The 25,256-nt window shown below is 40.8% G+C and overlaps 1 protein-coding gene across 14 annotated transcripts in view; it reads right to left on the bottom strand.

Annotated features, from left to right (window-relative positions):
- The window catches only part of LOC131137438 (receptor-type tyrosine-protein phosphatase delta-like), a 126,649-nt gene that overhangs the window by 66,247 nt on the left and 35,146 nt on the right, over positions 1 to 25,256 (bottom strand). For all 14 annotated transcript variants that reach the window (XM_058085433.1, XM_058085427.1, XM_058085448.1 and 11 more), the window contains one exon: positions 3,769 to 3,918. In XM_058085433.1, the coding sequence (XP_057941416.1) occupies positions 3,769 to 3,853 (85 nt within the window). In that variant the 5' untranslated portion in view covers positions 3,854 to 3,918. The remainder of the gene's footprint in view (positions 1 to 3,768; positions 3,919 to 25,256) is intronic.

Below are 25,256 nucleotides of genomic sequence, written 5' to 3'. Positions count from 1 at the left end.
AAAAGGCAAATATGTATCGGGAACAAACTCTGACACAAACATGCATTGTCAGAACTACCCATTTGTGCACATATGGTGTATTGTCATGCAAGGTTTGCAGCTTTACACAAAGGATACTCTATCATCTGATTGCATCTTAATACCCTCAGTCCATGGGTGTGTCCAAGTGCAAAAAGCTAATCTTGCACAGAAATACATAAGAGTACATTTCATTCATTGCACGTTAAATTGGAAATTTTGTCAGCAAGCGTTTAACTTTTCAAAACATATGGACGCACAAAGATGTTCCCGTCCCAGCAGTCTAAGCCTCAACATGGAAGCCCCTGAGTCCCAGTTGTTGATATTAAAACAGGCATTGCACGTCACACACAGTGAGATTAAAGAGAAAGGAGAAACCCTCCCTTACCCTAACATCTAGCCCTCTGTCCTTTCTTTCTCACACGATTATAAGGATGTGACAAGAAGAGGCAAAAAAAAGAGCACTGGAGAAAGTCAGAGCAAATTAAAGGGGGGGACAGGAGTACAAATGCATGTGCATGAATCTCCTCCCACCCTCATGTGGGAGGAAGTCTGAACCATCATCATTTTGATGGATGACTGGACCTTTAGTGGACGACCCCAGTAGCTTACACTGGGGACAAAAGGGCACGCGGCTGAAAGGGAAACAAGAGTGTTTGTTGATGGGGGTCCTTTTACTGCACACTGTATGACCGTGTACACTTAAAACGTTCTCCAGTACAGCGGCAACAAAAGATGATGGGGTTTAATACCAGTGCTACTATGTGGTTGTGAAAGTAAATGCTCAAAAAACACACCGTGGGTGCATTTTTATCCAAATTTTTACACTTTTGTGTGCAGCGCTTGAAGGGTAGAAGAGTTAGCTCACACAATGCAAAGCTTAGCAATAGGCACCATTCTTCCATTTCTATCCTCAGTACCAGGATGACTCCCAGATGTTCACCAGGCACCGAGTGAGCCACGACTAATCTGTCTTTCCCCTCTGCCTTTTCAATCATTTCCAACGCCCCCCTGCTTTATTTTTTTATTACATCTTTTAAGTATTCTCACATTTTTTATTCGTAGCCTCTACCCAAATCAGTCAGTCAGTCTGTTACACCGCCAATGTTACGAGAGCGGAATCCACACAGCTAATCTTCAGCCTGACAGTTACGCCGTGTCAATCAAAGTGTTGCCTGCAGGCAATGCATGTTTTTGCATGTTGTACACCCCCCGCTTTTTTCAATTGCTTCGTTTTTTTTTTTTTTTGCAAGACAGCAAGATCCCTGCAATTCGTTGGGGATGAAGCTCTGAGACACCCGCAAATGACGAGAAAATGCAACAAATTGAGACGTCCATAAAAATATATGTCGAGGCCCCACCATACGTTACACAGGCTCGCTAATGTCCCTCTAAACTTTCGTTAGTTTGGGGTTGATTTCTCCTCGGATTTCGGATCTAAGTTTGCAATACAAGTGATTGTAATCTTTAAATTAGATTCAGCTATAATAACCCTCCTCATCTCTTTAAGTGCAATTGTTGTAACCGTTTTTTTCTTGCATGTATTGAGATGGTCCTTCTACTGTCTACTGTCCCAGGAAAGTACTGTCTCAGGAAGTACAAGGTAGCATATTGGGGATGTGTGTGCGGGCTTCACAGCTACCCTCTCTGTGTTGATTGCACCATGAGTGAAACAGTGGTTCGAGATGATGACCACATGTGAGACATGAGAAGCTTGCCACAGTACGCAAAACTGTAGTAGTAGGAGATGTTATACTTCATTATCACATATCACATTATCACATTGCACACAAAGGTTTTGTGCAAAACAATGGCCGACTTTTTGAGAATGAGGTGGATTTGGGTGGGTTTTCCAACAAATAAGAAAAATAGTTCGATTTTGCAAGGTCTGCTGAATGGTGAATATGTGGGGATCCACTGTATAGCAGGGATATTCAATATATTCAATACATAAAGCAGTATATAATATAATATATAAAGCAGTGCAGCAATTGCCGTCACATCACAAAAAGCAAATATGTGAAGAACTACAGTATGTTATTATTCTACTGATGTGTTTTTACAGTTGACATTGGGTGCTTCTCAAGTTCACACTACAAACTGTATTGACCCGCATATGCTTTAAGATGGTATTTTTTTCCTTGGGAAAAATTGGAAAAAAGACAGGTGGTGCCAGACAACTTCAATTTAAGTGAGTTCGAACTTTATGTACCTTGACACTCACACACCAGTGACCTGAATTGAGTAAAAATGTCTCAAAGATGATTATTAAACACTGATGCTACATTCAAGTTAATAGTGATCAATGAAACAGTTACCGAATAACTGTTGAGCATCTAAAAATGTGATATTGTTTTTTATCATATCAAATCAGTTTTTTACTTTACTGATATTTAAAACTAGATTTTTAAGCAGGATTATTTAGCATGAGAAATGATTTTTTTTCTGTACTTTAACACATTATGTCTTACATTCAGGTCAATAGTATAAATTTGGTCGTTTAAACTTCTGTTTGTTACTCTAATTGGCCGATAATGTTTTGTTGTCTATGATTGGCTGACGACCAGTCCAGGGTGTACTCGTCTGGGATAGACTCCAGCATGCCCGCAACCTTCATGAGGATAAGCGGCATAGAAAATGGATGGATGGATGTTTTGTTGTTTGAAAATCCGACAGCATTGTAGAACTATTATAAAACAATCCATCATGTGTTAGCTCTCTGGTTAAATGTTTTTGGGGGATTAATAAAAGGGTGTTTTGAGAGCATTTGTAATGATGTCGGATACTTTGCTTCAATTGTCATTAAAAGTTCTACCATATCTTACTTATTGTGTGGAAATATGGGGTAATAACTATAAAAGCAATCTTCACTCGCTAAATGTACTGCAAAAAAGGTCAGTAAGGATAATTCATAATGCCGCCTACAGAGAACATATTAACTCCTTATTTCTAAAATCACAAATACTTCAACTTGCTGAAAACCAAACAAACAAAAAAAAACCTTTAACTGTATTATGGAAAGCAGGAAGTGAACAAATGTAACAGTTACTGATTGTAAAAGTGCCAGATGGAGGGGTAGGATTTAATAAGCTTTGCTTCTTCCTACTCCTTTTGGACATGTGGAACTGGGAACTGATTATGTGATGCATTCAATTGTAATCTGACGCATGTTCAAATGAAATAAAACCATTACCATTACATTTTTAAAAACAAATGAACTAATGGACATCATGGCATAGATATGAATATATAAACCTCGCAAAAAACAGGATAAAGACAAAAGAACGAGTGCCAGTCAACTCAAGATGCGGATTATCAGACTTCAGGATAATCTTTGTCCCGGGAGATGAATAACTTGAGTTACTTGAGGTTGCGTGTCAACATCACATCCTAATACTGCAACAGAAAACATGCATGAAACTAATAACTGTGTAGCCAGAGCAAGGAGCACTGGCCGAGGTATACAAGCGGGTATATTTGCCACAGTCACGGATCTGTCTCTATCACACACACATCAACACACACTGAATCAGCGTAATCACACAAGCAGGGGAAATTATCTGATCTACCATATGTGGTCTGACTCGCATTGCCAAGTAATACTGAGATGGACAAAAACAGCTGGCCTCACATCAAACCTGCTCGCCAACAAATAGAGATAAACTCTTGAATAGCGGGGACGCAATATCATTGAGGCTGGATTCAGACATATGAATATGACAGGCTGTATCTACACAGGGATGCACTCACAGTCGGCATCGGCGAGGAACAGGAAGCTGAGGAGGAGCAGGCCCGGGCTGGCAAAGTGCATCGTGGGATATATCGACACATGCATGCTGTATCCACCGTGAGCTCACTGCCTCACTGTACAACAGGACAATAGAGACAAGCCCTCACAACCTGCATGGGAGAGACACAAAAAAGAGAAGGTGCACGTTATTAGGATGGTTTGCAAAAGCACACATTTGGTAGAGCGAATATATAAAGGACATGCGGTCACACACACACACACACACACACTTGGGAATATGTGTGAGTTCCCCTTGGGCCTCACACTCCAGTTATGTAGCTGTCTTCCTCTTCTTGCCTCATCAGGACCGAACATTACCTGAGGACATTACCTGAGGTGTGTGTGTATGTGTGTGTGCAAAATTGCCCCTGAACTTCAACCGAATTGGCCCTAAAATAATTCCTCAAGCTGCAAGAAGAGAATTTGCAGATTGAAGAAAAAGAAGAGATGCATGAAGGGAAGGAGGTTGACTGATTATGTTGCACACACTGTTCCTGCACTCAAAACATTTGCCTTTTTAGCCACTATTTTTTCTGCTCTTTATGCACAAATCTGACTGTGCACCCCTAACATTTCAGAAACCATTTATTATAACATCTGAAGGGACAATACAGCGGAACCTTGGTTAGCGTTTTTTGAAAATTGACTCCACAATTTTGCATTGGTTTTGCATGCATTCACAGGCTACTGTAAAATATGGCACACATCATGTTGTGTTATTAATAATCTGTGTGAGTCTATCGGCATTCTTATCAGAAAATATCCAGAAAACATTAGTTACGTCGCATGTCTATGATGTCATCAAGATACATATTGTACAGTTCTAAAATTATAGTTTTACATGCATAAAACAATTATAAATGCAGAATGAAAGGCTAAACATGTAGGCTGAACATTTAAGGTTACTTTTACCTTAATTGGCAAATACTGTTTACCCCACCCCACATCACACCATCTTCCTGTATTTTGAATTAAATTGTGTTTCTCACCTTATTTAGCAAAATGCTGGCATTTGTAACTTCCTTTGGCTCTATTGTTGGTTACAGTATTGAGGTGAGAAACACTATTAAGTTCAACAAACTCATGTCAAAACAAGAAGGTGGCGTTGGTTGATATCACTGCCACATCATATCTTTGGGGGACAGTATGTCAGGAATTATGTAAAAGTAACCTTAAATGTTCAATTTGTGCCTTTTATTCATCATTTATATGTGTTTAAATGCATTTCAAATTGTTTTCAGCATGTCAAAAAACATTGTACAACTGTACAGATGTGTTTTGTGTTCAAATCTTTGGCTTTTGATGGGATTTAAATTTGAAGAAAATTTTTTTGGGTTAGCGTCCATTTCGGTTAGACTCACTTCTGGAATGAATTAATGACGCTAACCGAGGTTCCACCGCACTACAGAAAACTTATGTTGACAGCTATTTATACAACCATGGCTGTTCGGTGAAGAGTGAATCTATACTGACTACGCTGTTACATTCAAATTCTTTCCAATAGTATTGTCCCTTGAGAAGATATGCTGTAAAAAAAACAAAATGGAAGTGGTCCTATGTTATACTATATGTCCTTGTTTCAGTAGTTCACATTTAAAAACATCCTCGTCATGCTCTCCCTCATCTCATCATTTCTCACGTCGTCTGTCTGCTATCAGCAAAGTCCACTGTGATTGTCTGGCATCAGACGAGACAGGCGACGTCTTGACTGTCAGAAACATCACAACTCAAATCTCATGACACAATGAGACACGACGGATCAGTGTTACTCTGTCCAGAAGACAGCGGTTGTTAGTCAGAGCAGACAATATCCACATTCATGCATGCATTTTTGGCTGATTATACATTTTTTTAGCTGGTGTTGCATGTTTGTGATGTAAATGTATGCATGCATGCAGGGTTCATCTCATATATGGAACCTAATCTGTCCACGTGCAGACACTTGGATGACATGCACGTACGGTATGTGAATGTGTTTCCAAAACTGGTCATTATCATTAGCTGCACAAACAGCAGCAGTAGTCCAAAATTCTATCCACTCCTCTGCAAGCCATCTGATTAAAAAAAGAGAGAGAGCGACAAGGGGGCAAAGGGAGATCAGAGCAGGAGCCTAAATCTCTCCACATCCCTGCAAGCCTAAGCACAAACTACTAAACCCACACTGGATTTTTTCATTACGTTTGCTCTGAAACAATTGCTTTGGGATAACCTCGATTTCCACCTGCACAGATTGAATCATCTGCATAGTAGTAGTACTACTACTACTCTACTACCGCAGAAATGGGACGGGTATGGTGATGGACTTACTGTATATTACTGTTGCACAAGCTGTGACTGGAACAATACTAACTCTGGACATGATATGATATTCACTGCATCATCACAATCATGAAACTTAAAGAGGCTTGTGGAGTTTTGAATGTTGGTTTTGTCCAAAGAAGAGAGCCTGAGTTTATGCTAAAGTGGTAATATAACCAACCATGGACCCGTACTATTGCAAATATAAGGGATGTTCCATTAATCAATATCGGCTGATTTCCATGCAAAACCAATGTGATCGACATACGCTGATGAATGCTTTGCAACACCGATCACATGGTGCAGCATCAGTCAAACGGCAGCTAACGCAACCAACGCTGGACACTCGCTTGTATGTGCGTGACAGTCGGAAGGCGAAGCAATTAACCCAAAAAGTAATATAATTAATAGGACGAGATGATCAGCCTTTCTCAACGGTGGGAGAAACCGGGTTCGACAGATGTTCTCTCACTTGGAGCCCCACTTTGTGCTTCCTGGTCATCTTGCTAGAGCTCCATCAGACATTTTAAGCCTCCTTAAAGTACGGTGGTATGGGCTCTTGAAAAAGTAAAACATGTTTTTGCCCAATTCAGGTGATTTTATGGTTCCTTATCATACAGCCAAATAGCAGGGGTGCAGCTAGGAATTCTGAAAAAAAAAATCCCTTTCGGCTTTAAAAAAAAAAAACAAAACTATACATGAAATACAAAACTACAAATATAATACAAAAATAATACAAAAATTATACATGCAAAATGCATACAGCTATATGTGGTGTTCACAAGTTGCCAAATGTATTTTTTTTCAACAGCTACTTTCTACATGCGCTACATGCCAGTGCTGCTTCAAATTGCGTTCTGATTACACATGCATTTGTTTGTATATTTTCTGTCCATTCACAATGCCAACATCACAAAAGAGAGCAACATCCTATGGTGTGTTTGCGTATGTGTGGCCACTAATCACACAGGCTGATTTAATGTCACTGGAAAAGTCTGCATTATTTAGTAGCTCACTTCACAGCGTGTCATGTTAATTAAAGAGCTGAGATAATAGAGAGGGAGAGACAAAATAAAATTAAAGCTGTGAGCAGTGTTGAATGGGCCCTTGCACCCCCCAACGTAACTCTTGTGTTCATGCGAGTTGGCAGGCACGCCGACGCAGGACGCAGGACACAACGCCGGTATCCAGAGTTAGAAAAGCATCAGGACGTCTCTAGCAGAATTTTAATATGCACAATATTTATCCACAAGTCGACTGATATCTGGAAGGTCATCTAACCCACCATATCCACTATTGCTATCACTGGTGCTCCGGCTCTAATAATACTACTACTAATAATAATAAACAAAGCAGTTGCAAAAGGGCCTTTGCACCGCTATTGCCGTTGCCTGGGTCCTAATAACAAGAGATAAGTCGATATAAGACGGCAAGCAACGTGAGCACATAGGGAAGAGGAAATGTGGAAGAAAAAGGAATAAAAAGCCAACAGACCCACAGCCAGGTATTGGACAGATAGTAATCTGTGTGGTGGTGTGCTTGTTTATTACTGAGGCCCTCACTGAAAGCCTCCCGCTGCCTCCCAGCTTGAGCTGTTGCTTGTTTGGATTGCAGTTGCTCTCAGCCATTCACTTACATTAGTCCCTATCGCTCAATTATATACTGTCTGTCTGGCCGAGACTGCAACTATCAGTCACACTTATCTGAGGGATGGCTTGTGACAGAACAAAGACTGGCTCAGTGACACCTAGACACAACAAGGGAGGAACATGAGCAGATGAGAGACTAGAATGCTGGAAATTTGATAAATAATAAACAAATGGAAAATAATATATTTATTTACATACATCTATATCTAACTACAACCAGGCTACCATTGGTTAGTGCTGAAGTCCATTCTTTTAACATAATAACATATTTTTTAACCACCATATATCTTCTAAATGGGCAATACTAAAGGAATGAAAGCAAAAGAATAGATTTATTATCCGGTGAAATGACTCAAAACACAGCAAGTATTGTCTAAAAAATCATCTTTTATCTACAGTCAAGTGTGTTCAGGGGCTGCATGAATGCTGCCGGCACTGGGGAGCTGACAAGGGAGGAACATGAGCAGATGAGAGACAAAATGCTGGAAATTAGATAAATAATAAACAAATGGAAACTAATATATTTATTTACATACATCTATATCTAACTACAACCAGACTACCATTGGTCAGTGCTGAAGTCCATTCTTTTAACATAATAAAATATTTTTTAACCACCATATATCTTCTAAATGGGCAATACTAAAGTGTTTGTTTGACTCAAACAAAAAAACAGAACAAAAATTGTCTAAAAAATCATCTTTTATCTACAGTCATGTGTGTTCAGTCGCTGCATGAATGCTACCGGCACTGGGGAGCTGTGGTTCACTGAAGGAAACATGCCTGAAACGAAGCATGATCCCCTCCCTTGGCAGCTTTTCACCTCCAAGATGGCAAGTGCCTTGCTGAAGAAGCTGAAAGTGAAAGTGATAGCATCTCCAAGTTGTGGTTATGTGTGATCGTATTGCATATTGTCTACCTGCATATGGCACCATACTTCCTTTTAGCGTTTAAAATACTGTATAGTTTCATTTTTCACTTGTTGATTTTGCAGGTGACCAATGTTAAGCCTTGGTGGAGTTTCGCATTCTGGCTTCATGTTGGGTTGAGAGCTTTTATTCAATTGAGATTAAATGAGCACCATTAAAAAAGAAAGACATCTAAAACAAATCTAAGTTAAAATAAAAAAAAAAGGGAAAGGGTGGCTGGATTGATTGGAAGCAGACCGGTCTAGACATGGAACATGAAGGCGCCATGCAGCTGCAACGCAGGCTGACAAAAGATAGGATGCAGACAAAAGGCTGATCCTGAAAAGCGTAGCTCAAGGCAAAGTGTGTGCTGTGGAAAATAAAAACACAACACAAAATATCATAATTTGATTTGCTACTCCCAAAGCTGAGGCACTGAATGCAATTAGACACACTTATTAACTTATTCTATTTGCCGTGTTGGAACAGTGGCTGACACAAATGTCAACCATAGTGACAATTTGGATTTGTTGCATTATGGCAGACAACAGGAAGTAAGGGGGAAAACAACCTCCGCCCGTTCTACAATTTATACAGTCGTCCCCCACCACATCATGCATGGCTTCACTCTATCACGTTTTTTTCCAAACACATTAAGAAATCATCCATGGCTTACTATGGCTGTTAATGAGTCCAAAAACACACGTTTAAGCAACTTATACAAGTTTCTGGCCTGAATTAAGCATTTCCAAGCATGAAAATGATTAAATGAACTAAAACACAAATATAAGACATTCAGAAAACACACTGAAAGAGCGTTGATATGTAGTATTCTACGCTGGTGACTAGCAATGTTACACAAGAAGTCCCAGAAATAAAAATGGGAAAAAACAACAAGGAAGCTAACATCTCCGGATGCTAACATGTGTGAGTCTATATTATGTCTTATTTTTGATTATTATGTCTACTATATTGTCTAATACAAGTGTAGCGGTGACTATAGGGGTACTATTTCATGTCTGGAGGGCTCCAATAATGGTATTATTCATTAATTCATTTTGTACCGCTTTTCCTTACAAGGGTCGCGGGGGGTGCTGGAGCTTATCCCAGCTATCTTCGGGTACACACTGGACTGGTCGCCAGCCAATCACAGGGCACATATAGACAAACAACCATTCACACTCACATTCATACCTATGGACAATTTGGAGTCACCAATTAACCTAGCATGTTTTTGGAATGTGGGAGGAAACCGGAGTACCCGGAGAAAACCCACGCATGCACGGGGAGAACATGCAAACTCCACACAGAGATGGCCGAGGGTGGAATCAAACCCTGGTCTCCTAGCTGTGAGGTCTGTCCACTAACCACTCGACCACTGTGCCGCCCTATATTGTATTATATGATATTATATGATGAGATATAATATTATTATCATGATTATAAAATAAAATGATGTACATACGCAAAATGTATTGTTCAGACCCCTGGTCAATGTTTGGTGTTGACTAAACTAGTTCCGGCTAGTTTTAGGGTCACTTAAGTAAATCATTTTGCTTCTCAAAACAATTTTGTTTCAAAAGAGTAATATATTTGCATCACAAAACTGTTTGTCGCAAAAAAGTCAGACGTTATTTTCTCCCCTTTTGTACCAGTGTGTGTTTCCGCCTGCCCACTTTTTTCATTTACATGTTTGTTTACATGTGCGGATGACAGCTGCTGCAATGTGAGCGAGCTGAAGTGAGAGCACTGTCAAACATACACAACAGTGGACAGGCGGCATCTCTCAGTGGCACGACGACACTGAAAATAACAACAAGCGATAGTGAGGTTTGGTGATGAAAATGTTTTGCTCTTTTTGCATATTGTTTTGAGAAGCAAAGTACTTTTGGTCACTGTTGATGCACTACACTGTGCTAATGGGGATGTCATACAACATGTCAGAAACATCATAAAAATATAGTATATAAATGTGGTTACAATGTTGTATTCTCATGTTATTTGAAAGTAAGCTCTGAGAAAACTTTGGGATGACTCAAGATGCTTCGTTTCTGGCCTTGTCCACATGTAGCGGGTATTTTTAATACCGCATATTTCCCCCTCTCCGATTATGACAAAAAATGGTGTCCACAAAACTCTGTTTAAAAAAAAAAATGCATCCTCACTTAACTGTCTAAATGCATTGGAGACCACAGTCATAAGTATGGCAAACATGTAGGCAGCAGTAGTTCCGAAAATTCTATCCAGTCAGAATCATCAAAGATGGCCGACCTCAAAGTGTTTCTTCGCCTCTGCTCTTTAAAGTGAAGCAATATTTGGGCTTGCAAGCAAGCAAAAAGCAACAAAATATAGCTATGTTGTTTCTGATGTCAACACAAGTTGTGTGTGTGACGCCACAGCATACGTTTTCACAGGTAGTGACACTGTCACACCTTTGTGTGACAGCGGGCGGGCTTCCTTATATGGGCGAGCGCTGCAGACGAGAACCGCTCCAAGCTCTGCTTTTCTGTTTACGGTGTTAGCAATGTCTCCCTGTGCTGGTTATTGTGTGTAGTTGCTCTTTTGGAGTCCACAACTCAATACAAAGGGCCAAAAAATGACTTGTTGTGACAAATAAGATAATAGAAGGTACGTGAGAGGATGCCACGGACACTACACTCAAAGATGTGTACTCGTGCATGCTCACTGCTGATGACGTGTTTTCTCCTATGATTGACACTGAGCACATTTTCAAGAGGCATTGATCTTTACTGGTGCAGAAGCCAATGTCAAAGTCTGGAGGGATGTCAACTGATTACATCACTATGTGACAGGTTTTAATTGCCTCTGTGCAGGGTGACTCGTCTTCCTTTTGCACCCACTACAAACACTTATGTGCATTCCAGTTTTACCCCTTCAGGTGGTTTGAACCTGCAGGTAGAAATAGACTGGTTTGACATACAAATGGCTTCTTCCTTTACAAGATAAGTAATAATATTAATAAGATAATAATATTGAGCCTGACATGACCAGATGTCATTTGGAACTGAGGGGATGGCAACAGGAACATTTTCCCTGTGTTGTGACTGGCCCAATCTATAATGTATGATAATGTATTCACTCACCCCCCCCCCCCCCAGTCCATTCCCCCTTTCAAAAAAAGCACTGGTGATTACATTTCTGAATTGCTGGGTTCATATAACATATGAGGTGAACTTGCACAAATCCATTTTAAAGAAGCACAATTTGGTAATCTGACTTTCAAAGAGACTTGTTAGGAGAGCAGCATCACTGCCGTTGCTATGGTGACCACAGCTCACAGCGCGAGTGTGGATAATGTTAGCACCGTGATTAAATAATCAATCATTTCAAACCACAATGTTATATATACGACACATTTTGCTGGTGTAGAAGGAGCCCAAAAGCAATAAAAATAACTCACTTGGTTTCCCATTTTCTCATTTCAAAACTGGTTCACCCCCAAGACCCAAACTTTTTGCCACAATATCATATCATATACATTTATTCACATCAATTTATGTTAAAGAGCAGTAAACATGCACCAAAAAGCAATTTACTTGAAATATATCCATCTATACATTTTCTAGACAACAGAAAAAATCTAAAATTTTCCCAATGGAACCTGATCTGCATACATTAGCAAACCCTGCATGAAATAACCAGTATACACTGCTTTGCTGTACTGAGGGACATATATGCATTATACTTTAAGTGTTCAGTCAAACGTACAGTATGTCCGAATGTAAAGGTGAATCATAATTTTAAATTTGATCAACAAATACTGACACACAGAATTATTTGATTTGACCATATTAATTCATTCATTTTCTACCGCTTTTCCTCATAAGGGTCGCTGGGGTGCTGGAGCCTATCCCAGCTGTTTTCGGGTGAGAGGCGGGGTACACCCTGGACTGGTCGCCAGCCAATCACAGGGCACATATAGACAAACAACCATTCACACTCACATTCATACCTATGGACAATTTGGAGTCGCCAATTAACCTAGCATGTTTTTGGAATGTGGGAGGAAACCGGAGTACCCGGAGAAAACCCACGCATGCACGGGGAGAACATGCAAATTCCACACAGAGATGGCCGAGGGTGGAATTGAACCCTGGTCTCCTAGCTTTGAGGTCTGCGTGCTAACCACTCAATCGCCGTGCCGCCCTCTGACCATATTGTTATTTACTAATGTATACTGAACAGCACAGCACAAACAGAACCAATATTGTAAAAGCTGCAAAAAGCATACTATTCATACAGCTATTAACTTTTTTGTAAACAACAATGTGGCAAGTGTAACACCATGGGTTTCAGTCGTGCAACTCGCATTTTAAAGCGCATGCTTTATAAAGGTATATCAAGCTGCTGGATGCTGACCACTCATGATACTGCAGCTACTGATTGCCTGCAGGAGTAGCTAGTTAGAGACACCGCCAGTCACCTGCTTTGGTAGACCACTTAATATAATAGAGGCCTTGATTGGAACATTTATTATTCTTTTTTCCTCCGACCCCCCCCCCCCCCCCCCCCCCCCCCATTACCATGAACCCAAATCAACCTAAGAATCAACTTCTGTCCTTCTATCCTATCCACATGTCTGTCATTATATTCATCCATCCATCCATTTTCTGTACCGCTTATCTTCACGAGGGCTGTGGGCATGCTGGTCGCCAGCCAATCACAGGGCACATATAGACAAACAACCATTCACACTCACATTCATACCTATGGACAATTTGGAGTTGCCATTTAACCTAGCATGATTTTGGAATGTGGGAGGAAACCGGAGTACCGGAGAAAACCCACACGGTGAGAACATGCAAACTCCACACAGAGATGCCAGGGCGGGTAATCTGTCCCAGGTCTCTTAGCTATGTGGCCTTGCTCTAACCACTTGTCCACCATGTATTATATTCATAACATTAAATATAAAAATATCTGCGTCATGTTGCAATTCCTCCTATTTTCTCATGCATAACACCTTAAGAGGAAAAAAACAAAACAAACAAAAAACACTTGGGAGATGAGGGCCCCTAAAATTCACAAAAGTCATTTGAGCATTTTCAGCACTGCACTGTGGTGAAAACAACGAATCAATACGACAAAATAAGAGAAGAGGAAGGGAACATTTGATTGATTGAGAGGAGGATTCAGGCTGTCTGGCATTACTCAACTTTTCACTTCCTCTGCATTCTTCTTCCTTGCTTTGTTCTATTCCCCGTTTCCAGCCTTACTCATTTCCTCCCTATATGCTTGATGTAAAAGTCACACACAAAGTATGATATCACTCCAATTCTTTGAGCTGTGTTGATCCATGGCAAAGATATGATTGGACAAACATGGTTTCTGATGATGCAAGAGACAAAATGCGTAGGAAGAAATCCTAAATTCAGACTCCTTAGCGTGTTGTCTGTCTGGCGTATTCTGCCACATCCTAAGCGTTTAGAACATATCGATCCTTCTCTATTAGCAGCTCTGTATTACATCAGCATTTAGCTCGTGGGCGCCTTCAATTTTCCAATTCTAACGACAAAGTGTCCCCACTGTTACATCTAAAGTGCAGCGCTTAAAGAAAGCGAAAACGGTGCGCTAGGCAGAATGCTGAAAGCGGCCACTCCAAGGGTTAAGCCAGCTGTGACTAACAGGCCCACGCTGGGCCTCCGCTGGGTCATCTCTGGCAGCCAGCCATCCATGGAAGAAGGGGACGAGAGAACATGAGTGAGAGAGGGGTGGAGGAAAGTTGAGTGAATTAGCAGGAGGTAGGCAGAAAACAACGTGTAATTACCTATTTACCCAGCTTTCAGTGGAGACCTCATTGAAGGCTAATTGAGCATTTGCATGAGGCCCGTTAAGGCAGAAGCAGCGGCACGACAGAGCCAGGCTTGGATGATGATGGACGAGCACCAGCTGAGGTGGCAAAGAGGTTAAAAAAAAAAGAAACTGAGATGAAGGGTGCAGTGAGAGGGAATGTCACGGACAGAGAAAAGCAAGAGTAAGAAGAAAGAAACAGGAGGTTGTCCGGAAAAGAGTATGCTATTTAATGCAAATAGAGCAAAACTGCTAAGGCAAGAAAAAGTGTTTTTCCAAGGACGAATGATAACTGTTTTCTCGCTATACCTAATAATAGATTTTATCATATAAAGTAGCAGCATAGTTGTGAAATTAGAGTGACCAGATGTCATCTTTTCTACAAATATATCATCTTTTAGGGACAGATAGAAGTGAGATTTTAGAAGATGCTAATTCATTACAGTTGGCCCTTGTGTTTACGACGTTTTGTAGTTTATTAATACTGTCTAAAAGAAAACATCAACTCGGTGGAATAATGCATGTTGTCACATGTTGAGACACCCTTTTTTTGTTTTTATTAAACATTTTGACTTTGACCTTTATTACGTCTCCGAAGACAGACTCTTCTGGTCACAGGAAGTCCAAGAAAAGTCAAATGAAAAGTGAATTACAATTGTTCACAGCATTATTTTAGGGTTGCAGCTTCTTTAAATAACATTCATGTCATGAGCCTGTTTTACCACACATGTGCCAGTCCTTCTGTCGCTGCTCTGGTTCTCGCTTTTCAGTGCCCTTATTTGGCGTTCCTGGGTGCGGAGCCACTTGCCGGCACCTGATTGCCTGATTAATGATCGCCATGAGGCAGCGATAGAAAGACAAAGTACTGTTGTGTCGCTATTTCATTATTGCTGATTGTTTGACTAATCCAGGGGTGTCCAGTCGGCCACAAGAGAAGAAGCTACAATATTCATACTAATAACCAATAATAAACCAAACCTTTGTCCTTGCAGCACATGGAAACATTTTGGACACCCCTGGACTAATCCCTTGTACTTTGTCTGCCTTGTTCCCTGTTTGAGTACATATATACTACCACTAGTGCTCCTGTCATACAGAGGATCTTTGACCGGCATTTTTGCAGATCGTCCTGTGCTTTCCTGTCATAGAGATGATCTTTGAATTTCAAACAGCAGACTGTGTTCACAGAGATGCTTTGAATGTCATTGTACTTGCGTATAGTGACACTAAAATGCATGTTACTCTATTCTACATTATCTATTTGGTAGGTAGGCTTTCTAAAAGTGTGGCCAACAGAACAATTTCACCAGATAGCCCTGCTGTGACTATTAAAAAGTATCTAAAATGTACAACAATGCACGGCAGTATGTACCTGCACGTGTCAGTGTCTACATGCATGTGTGCGTCCCATTGTGGTCTGACACGATACTTCCGGCCCACAGCTGCAATACAGTGGCGAGCCCTTCGTGCTGGGAGGAAAATGGCCCATCTGAGGCAGTCACCTATGTAATGACTTTTATTACATGGATGGGTGAACTTGCAGTATGGTGACACTGCCACTGCTTCAGCCCAGCACGTACTACTTTGGGCCACTGCCACCACGTCCACACATCTTGCCAATGGGAGGATGGCTGGCTGACCTCCACAAAGCAGGTGGAATACAGCAGTAATAATTTACAGGCCCTGTGTGGCTCCCACGTTCCAATAAAATATGGATTTCCCAGGGCCCGGAAGCAGGCTAACCTCTTCAATAACTGAACCTTTTACCCACATGCTGCTTTATAACCTACTTCACACATCCTCATATTTACCTTTCTGCACAAAAAACAACCATTTAAACATTATTAAATACTAGAAATGACGTCATCCAAATCTCAATGACTCAATGAGCCTCACAAGAAGAAGGGAGAACCCTCCGCCACCATACTCTCACTGGATTCCACAGCGCACCACAAGTTAAGAAAGTGCCTCTATTGTCAAAGCAGACCTCATCGAGACCAGCTGTGTCAGAAAACTGAGCCACACTCAATCTGTACCCACTTTAAAGTCGTTTCATGTGGTGTGGGCAAAATGCAACACAGCATCTCTCTAATGCAAGTCCAGAATAACCAGTGGAATGTTTACACATCTGCCCAAAAACAAGATCAACAATCCGGAGTAGAGATGGAGTGGATTTGACAAGTCAACTGAAACATAAAGAATGGGAGCTAAGCAACATCATGTTAACACTCCATGATGAAGGTCAAAGGGAACAATTGAGTCCAAAAATACACTTCTTGATCAATCTTCTCCAATGTCATGTTACAATGAGTGAAAAAGAAGGATGGGGTTACATAACCTTTTCCCTCACATTGATTTTGGCCAGCCCCGCAGCGAGAGTACACGAGTAAGACTCAAAATAACATGCAGGGAAATGCAAAGATGTGATCCGCTAACAGATTTAGGATTATTTCACACACTCTAGTCAACCTGAAACTAACTTGTCCTCGTGGGAATTAAGTAGGATTCTCAACATTATTAGGGGAAAACTCAAACAGCTTACAATGATTTTTATTATAATAATAATTTTTATTATTGTTTTTTTTAATGCAAAAAGTATAGTGTTTTCTTTGCAATATACAGAAAATGCTAAATTTCAAGCCTGTATTTTGTAGCCAACTAGTCTCCTAGTCACCGGGTGCATAGTCTGCAAAAACCAATTGAGTGTTTGAGTGATGCTGCTTTTGTATTGTTATGTTTTACTATGAGCAGTTAACTTATTTTTATAATTGTATGACTGCACGGTAACCGTGTGGAGGCCACACAGCTACGAGACATGGGTTAAATTCCCCACTTGGGCTCTCTGTGTGGAGTTTGCATGTTCTCCCCATGTGTGTTTTTTTTTCCCGGGTACTGCGGTTTCCTCCCACATTCCAAAAACATGTTAGATTAATTAGTGACTCCAAATTGTCCATAGGTATGAATATGAGTGTGAATGGTTGTTTGTCTATATGTGCCCTGTGATTGGCTGGCGACCAGTCCAGAGTGTACCCCGCCTCCTGCACAAAAGCCTTATGAGGATAAGCGTTACAGAAATTGGATGGATGGACAGCTAAGAATGCACAAACGTTTTATGACGGCTGACTATTTCTATTTTCCATTACTTCTTATGGAAATAATATTTTGGAAAAGTGAACTATACTATACTGAACTATACTATGTACTGTGTATTATAATGCTTACATATTAGTCTGGTTTCCCCCTAAATTCTCATGGAATATCTAACACGGCATCATAGCTGTATACGTTAATGGTCTGTCAGAATGTGGCTTTGTTCAGTTGGCCTATTTACTAATGATGTCATAATGAGCTATACACTAGGGAATCGTGAGAGGAAGGAAAACATCACTTAGGCCTTGTCACATAGGCAAATTCTTCTGGTCTGTGCTGGAATGTTTGAGCTGTGTGTGTGTGTGTGTGTGAGAAACGCTCCATAACATGAGCTCCTTGGAGTGGAGCACACACTGAACATCACTTTTTCCACTGGTGGTTACTTTATATGGATCTGGAGTGGCATAGCTTTTAAGGACATAGCGGGAGAGAAAAGAAGAGTGAGTGAGAACCCACATCCCTTCTAGCTCAATAATTAAGACTATGGACAATAAATATGTAATGGGGGCTTTTTCCACCAAGAGCTGCCTCTTCTTCTTGGAGATGAGACCGCTGGGAGACAGCCTCAGGAAGAGCGACTAAGTACACTGGCTATTAAAAATGGATGCAAGGAACACAGGTCCTGACCGGCACTGTCGGCTAACTATCCAGAATGTTGTGATGGGAGTTGCCGTGGTTACAGGGCTCCCAAATGGTCCTTGGTTGTCAGGGTGAATTAAATCAGACATGTGAGCATAAGCGTCACCTCCACCCCTTTTTGCAGCTGGAGGGACTGCATCTTAGTGATGTCACTGAAGAAGGAAGTTTATGTCATATATAAATGTACAGACTTCTCCATCGGTATGTAGTTCTTAACTGAAATTACTTTAACGTTTTTATTCCTAAAGTTATCCCATCGTCATCATTATCATGTGTGTGTCAGCAAATTTAAAGATGAAGGAAACTCACTTGAAACAAACTCAAGAGACCAATTAGTGCATGATGGGTGATGCAGAGCGTGCATACAGTATAGGCCATATGTGCATCTGCGCCCTTCACTTGACATGTATGCTTGTATACTGTGTGTGTGTGTATTTGATCTCTGGTCCTCAGAGGAGAACAGCCCTTTACGTCTCTCTATATTTTATAATGCCTTTTGACAGCAGTGCAGAACTTGTCTTACAGTGTACTGTCGTCCACAGCTGTGAAGAGAATGTTGGGGTGTGTGCGCTGTAATATGTGGCATGTAACATGTAGCAAATACATAAAAGGTTCCCCTTTTGGTAGTTGCTCACAGCAGGAAAATAAAACACATTCCTGTATGAAGAGAAATGGCTTATAGTCGTGCGGAGCCCAAACACAAGGGAAACGGATGAGGTCGAGCAGATGTCCATCAAACCCTGCTCTAGTTTTTACGTCTCACTGATGCCACTAATGACGTCATCAATCATGATGCCTGCAGAGTTGCAGGGGATTCAGGGAGCCTGGGGTCACGGAATAATGCCCTTAGGCTCAATGAAAACTGTGTACAGGTACTGTTCATATAATATAGTATATGCGCTTCACTGGGTAAACACAGTAGCAAGAAGAAACTGAATCAGTTCTGCTGGTGATTTGAAGGTTAGGATTAATAAAAATGGTCTTATTTATTGATGTTGCCTTCTTATGAACATCTACGATACTTCCCGAGATCCATCATATCTTACAGAAGTGAGTACACCCTCACTCAGATGGCAGCACTCTGGACAGAGGGCATTCGGCAAGACACAATTACCTTGGCGGCTAAAAATGTGCTCCCATAAATTCATTAAAAATGTAATTTTGGTCCATAAACACAAGATCCACTCAAGAGCTAGTTACAGTGTGCACAAATAATACAAAATAATACAGTGTGTGCCGGTGCAGCTACACAACAAGATAACACTTTGCCCTTTGTTATGTCTCCCAAGCGGCAGTGTTCCAAAGAAAAGGAAAACTATCAAAATCAAAGTAAAAAATGAACATCATAAAAAGCTCCAAGAGCTCTGCCACCAATATTGGCTCCTCTTTTGGTCTCATGATTGACTGCTATTGAATGCTACAGTGGTCATGGATTCTGTGACATCTAGGAGGAGAAGAAGAGGTTATCCTTCCAGGAAGGCCTATAAATGGTCTGGTATACTCTACATCAGCACCTTCTGCAGAATATATCACAGTAGGTCTTTCTCTCTCTCCCATGCAACGCCCCTTCCAGTGTGCAAGTATTGATGACACACTATTAAGAACAAATGGGGTTCAGTATGTTGTCCAAGACTACTTCCACATGATCACGTGAGGACCAAACCTTCCACCTTCGGGTTGGGGAACAATGACGCTACCACCTGAGCCATGCCGCCCCATCCACACTAAAGCTTACATCACAGTCTAGGAACGGAGGTCATTCATAACCCGAGCACCACCTGTAATGGCTCTGTGTTGAATCATTTTCTCTGGCTAATAAATACAAGCTGCACACTTCCCTTGAGAAGATATACTTTAATAGACATGGTTGCTGAAATGTAAGGAGTGAGCTACTGTATTGTGTATTTGATGCTGTTTATGTATACTGTGTCATAAGAGATACCAATTTAATTTAAAAGACCCGACAAGCATGCATGCATGAATATGAATCTAGATATGTCCGAATTCTCTGTCTCAGCTCGGTTTAAATAAATAAGGCAGAAATATGAAAATTCAAAGCCTTTTAGACCATGACCATCTATAATTTTGATCTATTGCATGCACAGGATTAGTAGACCGCCACGGAGAAGAAGATAAATATGCTGCAGATGAATCATTAAAATATATATATATATATGCGACTCTATTGCCACTATACTGTAGATCAGTCTCAGAACTATATGAAAATGCAGCCCCACTTATTACATGTAATTTGGGAATAACAAGGCAGTAGATGATATCCGTTATTAGAACATCGATGCTCTGTTTTAGATGTATGTGAGAAAATAATAAGTCACTGAGTAGGCCGCATCGCCATCCATTGTCACATTGTGCTTTGAATTTCATGGCTTCAAAATATCCTAATTTGCGTTTTGTGCTCGCATACCGACTATCATTAGTAAATATGAATGCCTAGCAAATTTTATGCATGCTGGGCTTAAATTAAGCATAAAATGAACAAAAATACAACTATAAGACATTAAGAAAAACGCTTTGAGAGGCACTTTGATATATCATGTTCTCTGATTGGTTTAACGCTTTTACAGATTTTGGTACTCGGTGCACATATACAGTAAAGAGCACCGTATTTAGAAGGTTCCCTTATTTACACGTACCAAAAAAACCCTTACAGTTACAGTATACATGTAACTGTGTTTGTAGCATACATATTTTTTTGCATCGTACAAACAAAGATTCATGGATCATAAAGAGACCTAATGATGTATCTGTCATTTCCTCAAAGTCTGATAGGCCCATACATCATAACAGGAAAACTAATTTATCACAAACCGTCAGCAGGTTAAAGATGGATCGGAGCTACGTCGAGAAAAGATGGCTAACTTGTCCTTGTCGCAGTTTTGGAATAGATGATGGCGGAAAAGGAGAGTTGAAGAGATTTAATGTTTCCCAAAGCTTTGTTAGCAATTGAGATGGATGCAGGAAACACCCTCTTGCAGAAAGAGTGTGCACATGAAACCGCATACCAGACTTCATCACACTGATTGCTCGCTGGGGAATGCATATCTCTGATATGGAAAAGAAAACAGTGAATAATGAGAATGTGTGTGTGTGTGCACTTCAGTCAGAGGGGGTATGCTTTGTGGAATCCAAAGCATTTGACCCCAATCTGTGTCTTTGCATTATTTATAGTCCAATGCTAGCTCCCCTTTTGTTTGTTTTTCAAAGCTCGTCTAAGACTGCGTGAAAAAAAAAAAGAAGTGAAGGATAAAATGAAACACAGGAAAAAAATATGAAGAAATAGTCATTCTTGAGGAAGCTTTCAGTGGCCGTGGCTTTTAGGATACAGGTTTCAACATTATGGGGTACTTTGTACGTTAAACCCCCTGTGGCATTGTGCAAGTGACTGCTATGGATTTACATTGTCAAAGTTTTCACCACGCTGTACAGTTGGGTCCGATTCACCACAATAAACCTTGATTAGGCTTGGATTTCCTCTGCAGGGTGTGTATGTAGGATGCCAATAGCAGTGAGTAGATAGAGTAAGGCTGAATTTCAATGCAATGCTGCTAACAGAAGGTTTCAGCTAGTTGTTGTGCACACCAGCAGTTTCATGTCCAATCACTTCTCTGTCAAGCTCCTGAGGTTCGTGAATGACATGACGACCTTCATTGGGCTTATCACTGAGGGAGACAAGTTCGTCGACAGCAGGGGTCTCAAACACGTGGCCCGCGGGCCAAATGTGGCCCGCAGGACACTAGTTTGAGGCCCCCGCCTTGAGATGAAAGTTTAATGTTAGTGCGGCCCGCGCAAGTTTGATATGGATGCTGTATGGTATCATGTACCCAGAAAAAATTATTACGTTATGATTAATGTTCATGTTAAAGGTTAAATAACTGTTAATAGTTAATCCTCCCTATCCGTGTGGAAGTGGTAAGTTTTTGGCTATTTAGGTTTAAAGGAAATAACTTGAAGGCTACCGTTTAGGTCGCTAGCTCTCTAGTTTGCGAGTTAGCATGTGTCTCAAGACCCTGCAGTTGCGCAATATGTTGTAAATAAAAAAAGTATAAATGTGACTATAGTCGTGTTTTGTCATGTCTATAGGGCTCTAATAATGCTTTGTTAATTTTAAAAAAATAATAAAAAAATAAAAATAAAAAATAATTTGTCTACCCACCAACAATATGTGGTTTCTTAAGTTTTTATTATTTGCCGTTTTATTATTATTATTATTATATTTATTTATTACTGATTGATTGATTTTCTTTATTCTTGATTTGTTTATTTATTTTCATCTTATTTTGTGCAAAAAAATAAAAATTAAGATATTTGAGAACAGTGGAATGTTTTTATCAGAGCTTATATTGTAGAAAATCGGAACCAAAGCACTGAAAAAGTTTGTATATTTTTCTGCTTTTAATAAATGCGTTTTTTTTGGAAAACCTGATGCGGCCCAGCCTTGCCCAGACCCTAGCTCCAGTGGCCCCCAGGTAAATTGAGTTTGAGTTTGAGGTTGGAGACAGATTATCTGATTGAACAGGTTGAACAACTTGGAGGTCAAAGCTTTTTTGACTTCAGGAGGACTACAGCCCAACTAACCCCCATCACACTGACAGACTCTCCAGTTGTCAATGTTGAGTCATTCTGATCATCACCCAAGACCTCAAGTGGGAGCAGAACATCAGCTCCCTCAACAAAAAAGCCCCGCAGGGGATGTAGTTCCTCTGGTGGTTGAAGACATTCAGACGTTCCATCACCTCCTCCATCCTCACTCACCTCCCCATCACCATCTGGTTCGCTGCAGCTACTGCCAAAGACAAGGGCAGACTACATCGTATCATCCGCTCCACAGGGAAGGTGATCAGCTGCAATCTGCTTTCCATCCAGGACCTGTATGCCTGCAGGACTCTGAAGCGTGTCGGTAAGATTGTGGCTGACTCTCCCAACCACAGTCACATACTTTTCCAATCACTGCCCTACAGCAGGAGTCTATGGCTTCGGCTATCAGGACCAGATCCTCTTTCCATCTCTCACCAGCCCCATGACAAGGCCGTGGACCCCCACTGACCCCCTCACCCTTGCATGAACTCCAAATGTTATATAACATGTTCATTAATGCACATGCTCATGTTGCACACTGTACAATTGTAAATATCCAAATATAATTACACTCTCAGTATTCCTGTAAATAATGCTATACTGTAATTCGATGGTTCTATTTCACTCCATCAATAGTTCTTCTAGTGCTGTTTTGAACCGCTATATGCCATTTTAATATTTTATATTATAGATACTATTTGTATCTTTTACTTTTTATTTACTTTTTGTTACGTATTGTTGTTCCAAACCAACAGAATAAAATTGCTCATTTAGTGTCAACTGCTTCTTTGTCCTTCCTGCTGAAAAAAGACCTTAATACCTTAATAAAAGATCTTAATACGTCAGTCTTCCATGTGGTGGGGCAAGGTGGGTGCGGAGATGGCTGATGAGGTGAATCCAATTCCTGGAAGGTCCGTGTGCAGTCGGAGCAAGAAAGTGCAGAGCATCAGCATTTGATGGTAAATTTTCAATGGCACGAAAGTAACTTTGTAAGATTTCAGACGATGAGTCTCACAGACTACCGCTTCTTTTCTGATTGCTTTGTGCCATACTGTTGATCCTGGGAAAGATTCTCCCACAATTTGTGGTCCACACCAAAGTCTTTCAGGGAGACTTTTAGGGTATCCTTGAAATGCTCCGAAATGCAACTCTTGGGAATCATCTCATCTGGCATCTGGCATCCTTGTAACATGCTCCGCCCATCGCAATTGAGACTGACGAATCATGGACATGCAAGTCTGTTCAAGGATCACTGTATCTGGTACTTTGTCCTACCATTTCACTGTGGGTAACTTGTGGAGGAATGGATGTGGTTAAACTTGTTCCAGGATTTTTTTCTATTGCTTTTTGTTGCACAAAATCTAAACCTTGACATATTAGTCAAATATGGACTCAATCTAATGATTGACAATTAAAATCCTTCGATGAAGACAGCCCTATTTAAAAAAAAGAGAGCAGTCATTGCCTGCATCACACACACTCCAGCCCAGAGACCTGCTGGGCAAATCAATGGCAGCCACAATCACAATGAGCGCCACCATTTTGCTGGCTGTCACCCAGCGCCGCAGAGAAGAGGCTAAAGGGTGTAAGAGCACAGCCGGCATGCTTGCACACGCACACAACACCACACAACAAAACACAACACAGAAGAGCAAACATATCAGTACACTCCAGAAAGTGCAGACAAATTTTTTAAAGCGAACCTGCACTGCTTGTGTGGCTGCAGCCCGTCTGGAGAGAGCGAGCAAGCTTATCGCAAACTGCCATGCTGTGCCGTTGCATGTGAGAGTGATGGTGTGTGTGTGTGTGTGTGTGTGTATGTATGTGTGTGTGTGTGGATGCCAATACAGCGGTTGACAGTTTGAAATATGCGGCTTTGCAATTCTCATTCGGATGATTGTTCTCTTTCATGTAGTCGAGCAGGCAGCATACGTTAAGCTTGCCTGCAAATAAATCCCCACCAACACACACACACAAACACACATGAACACACACAATTGCACAAATACATTATCATCCATCCTGTCTCTTGTTCTAAGACACACACATGCTGGCATGGCAGACTGGTTTCTAATCGGTGAATCATCATATCAGCCAAGAAATGTCAGATTATGTTATAATCCTGCATTTTGGTGCCTTTTAACTTGGCATCAACACCACCTTATTATGTCTGTCAAAAAAAGCAGATGCCTAAATGGTTTGTGTACACACACACACACACACACATTACTGAACCTGAAGAGCGACTGCAGCACAACAACTGAAGGCCAATTGCATTTATATAATGAAGTCAATTGATGAGGAGAAGCATCTAAACTCTCTCGGTGCTCTTACACGCCTCACATAAAAGCAAGACTTTAATTGAGCATTTAGCATTTTGGAGAAAGCGCCAAAGAG

Source organism: Doryrhamphus excisus, chromosome 1 (assembly GCF_030265055.1).
Source record: "Doryrhamphus excisus isolate RoL2022-K1 chromosome 1, RoL_Dexc_1.0, whole genome shotgun sequence".
NCBI classification, from domain to species: domain Eukaryota; kingdom Metazoa; phylum Chordata; class Actinopteri; order Syngnathiformes; family Syngnathidae; genus Doryrhamphus; species Doryrhamphus excisus.
Note: the sequence above shows the minus strand (reverse complement) of the source record. Positions and strands in the feature narration are given on the sequence as shown.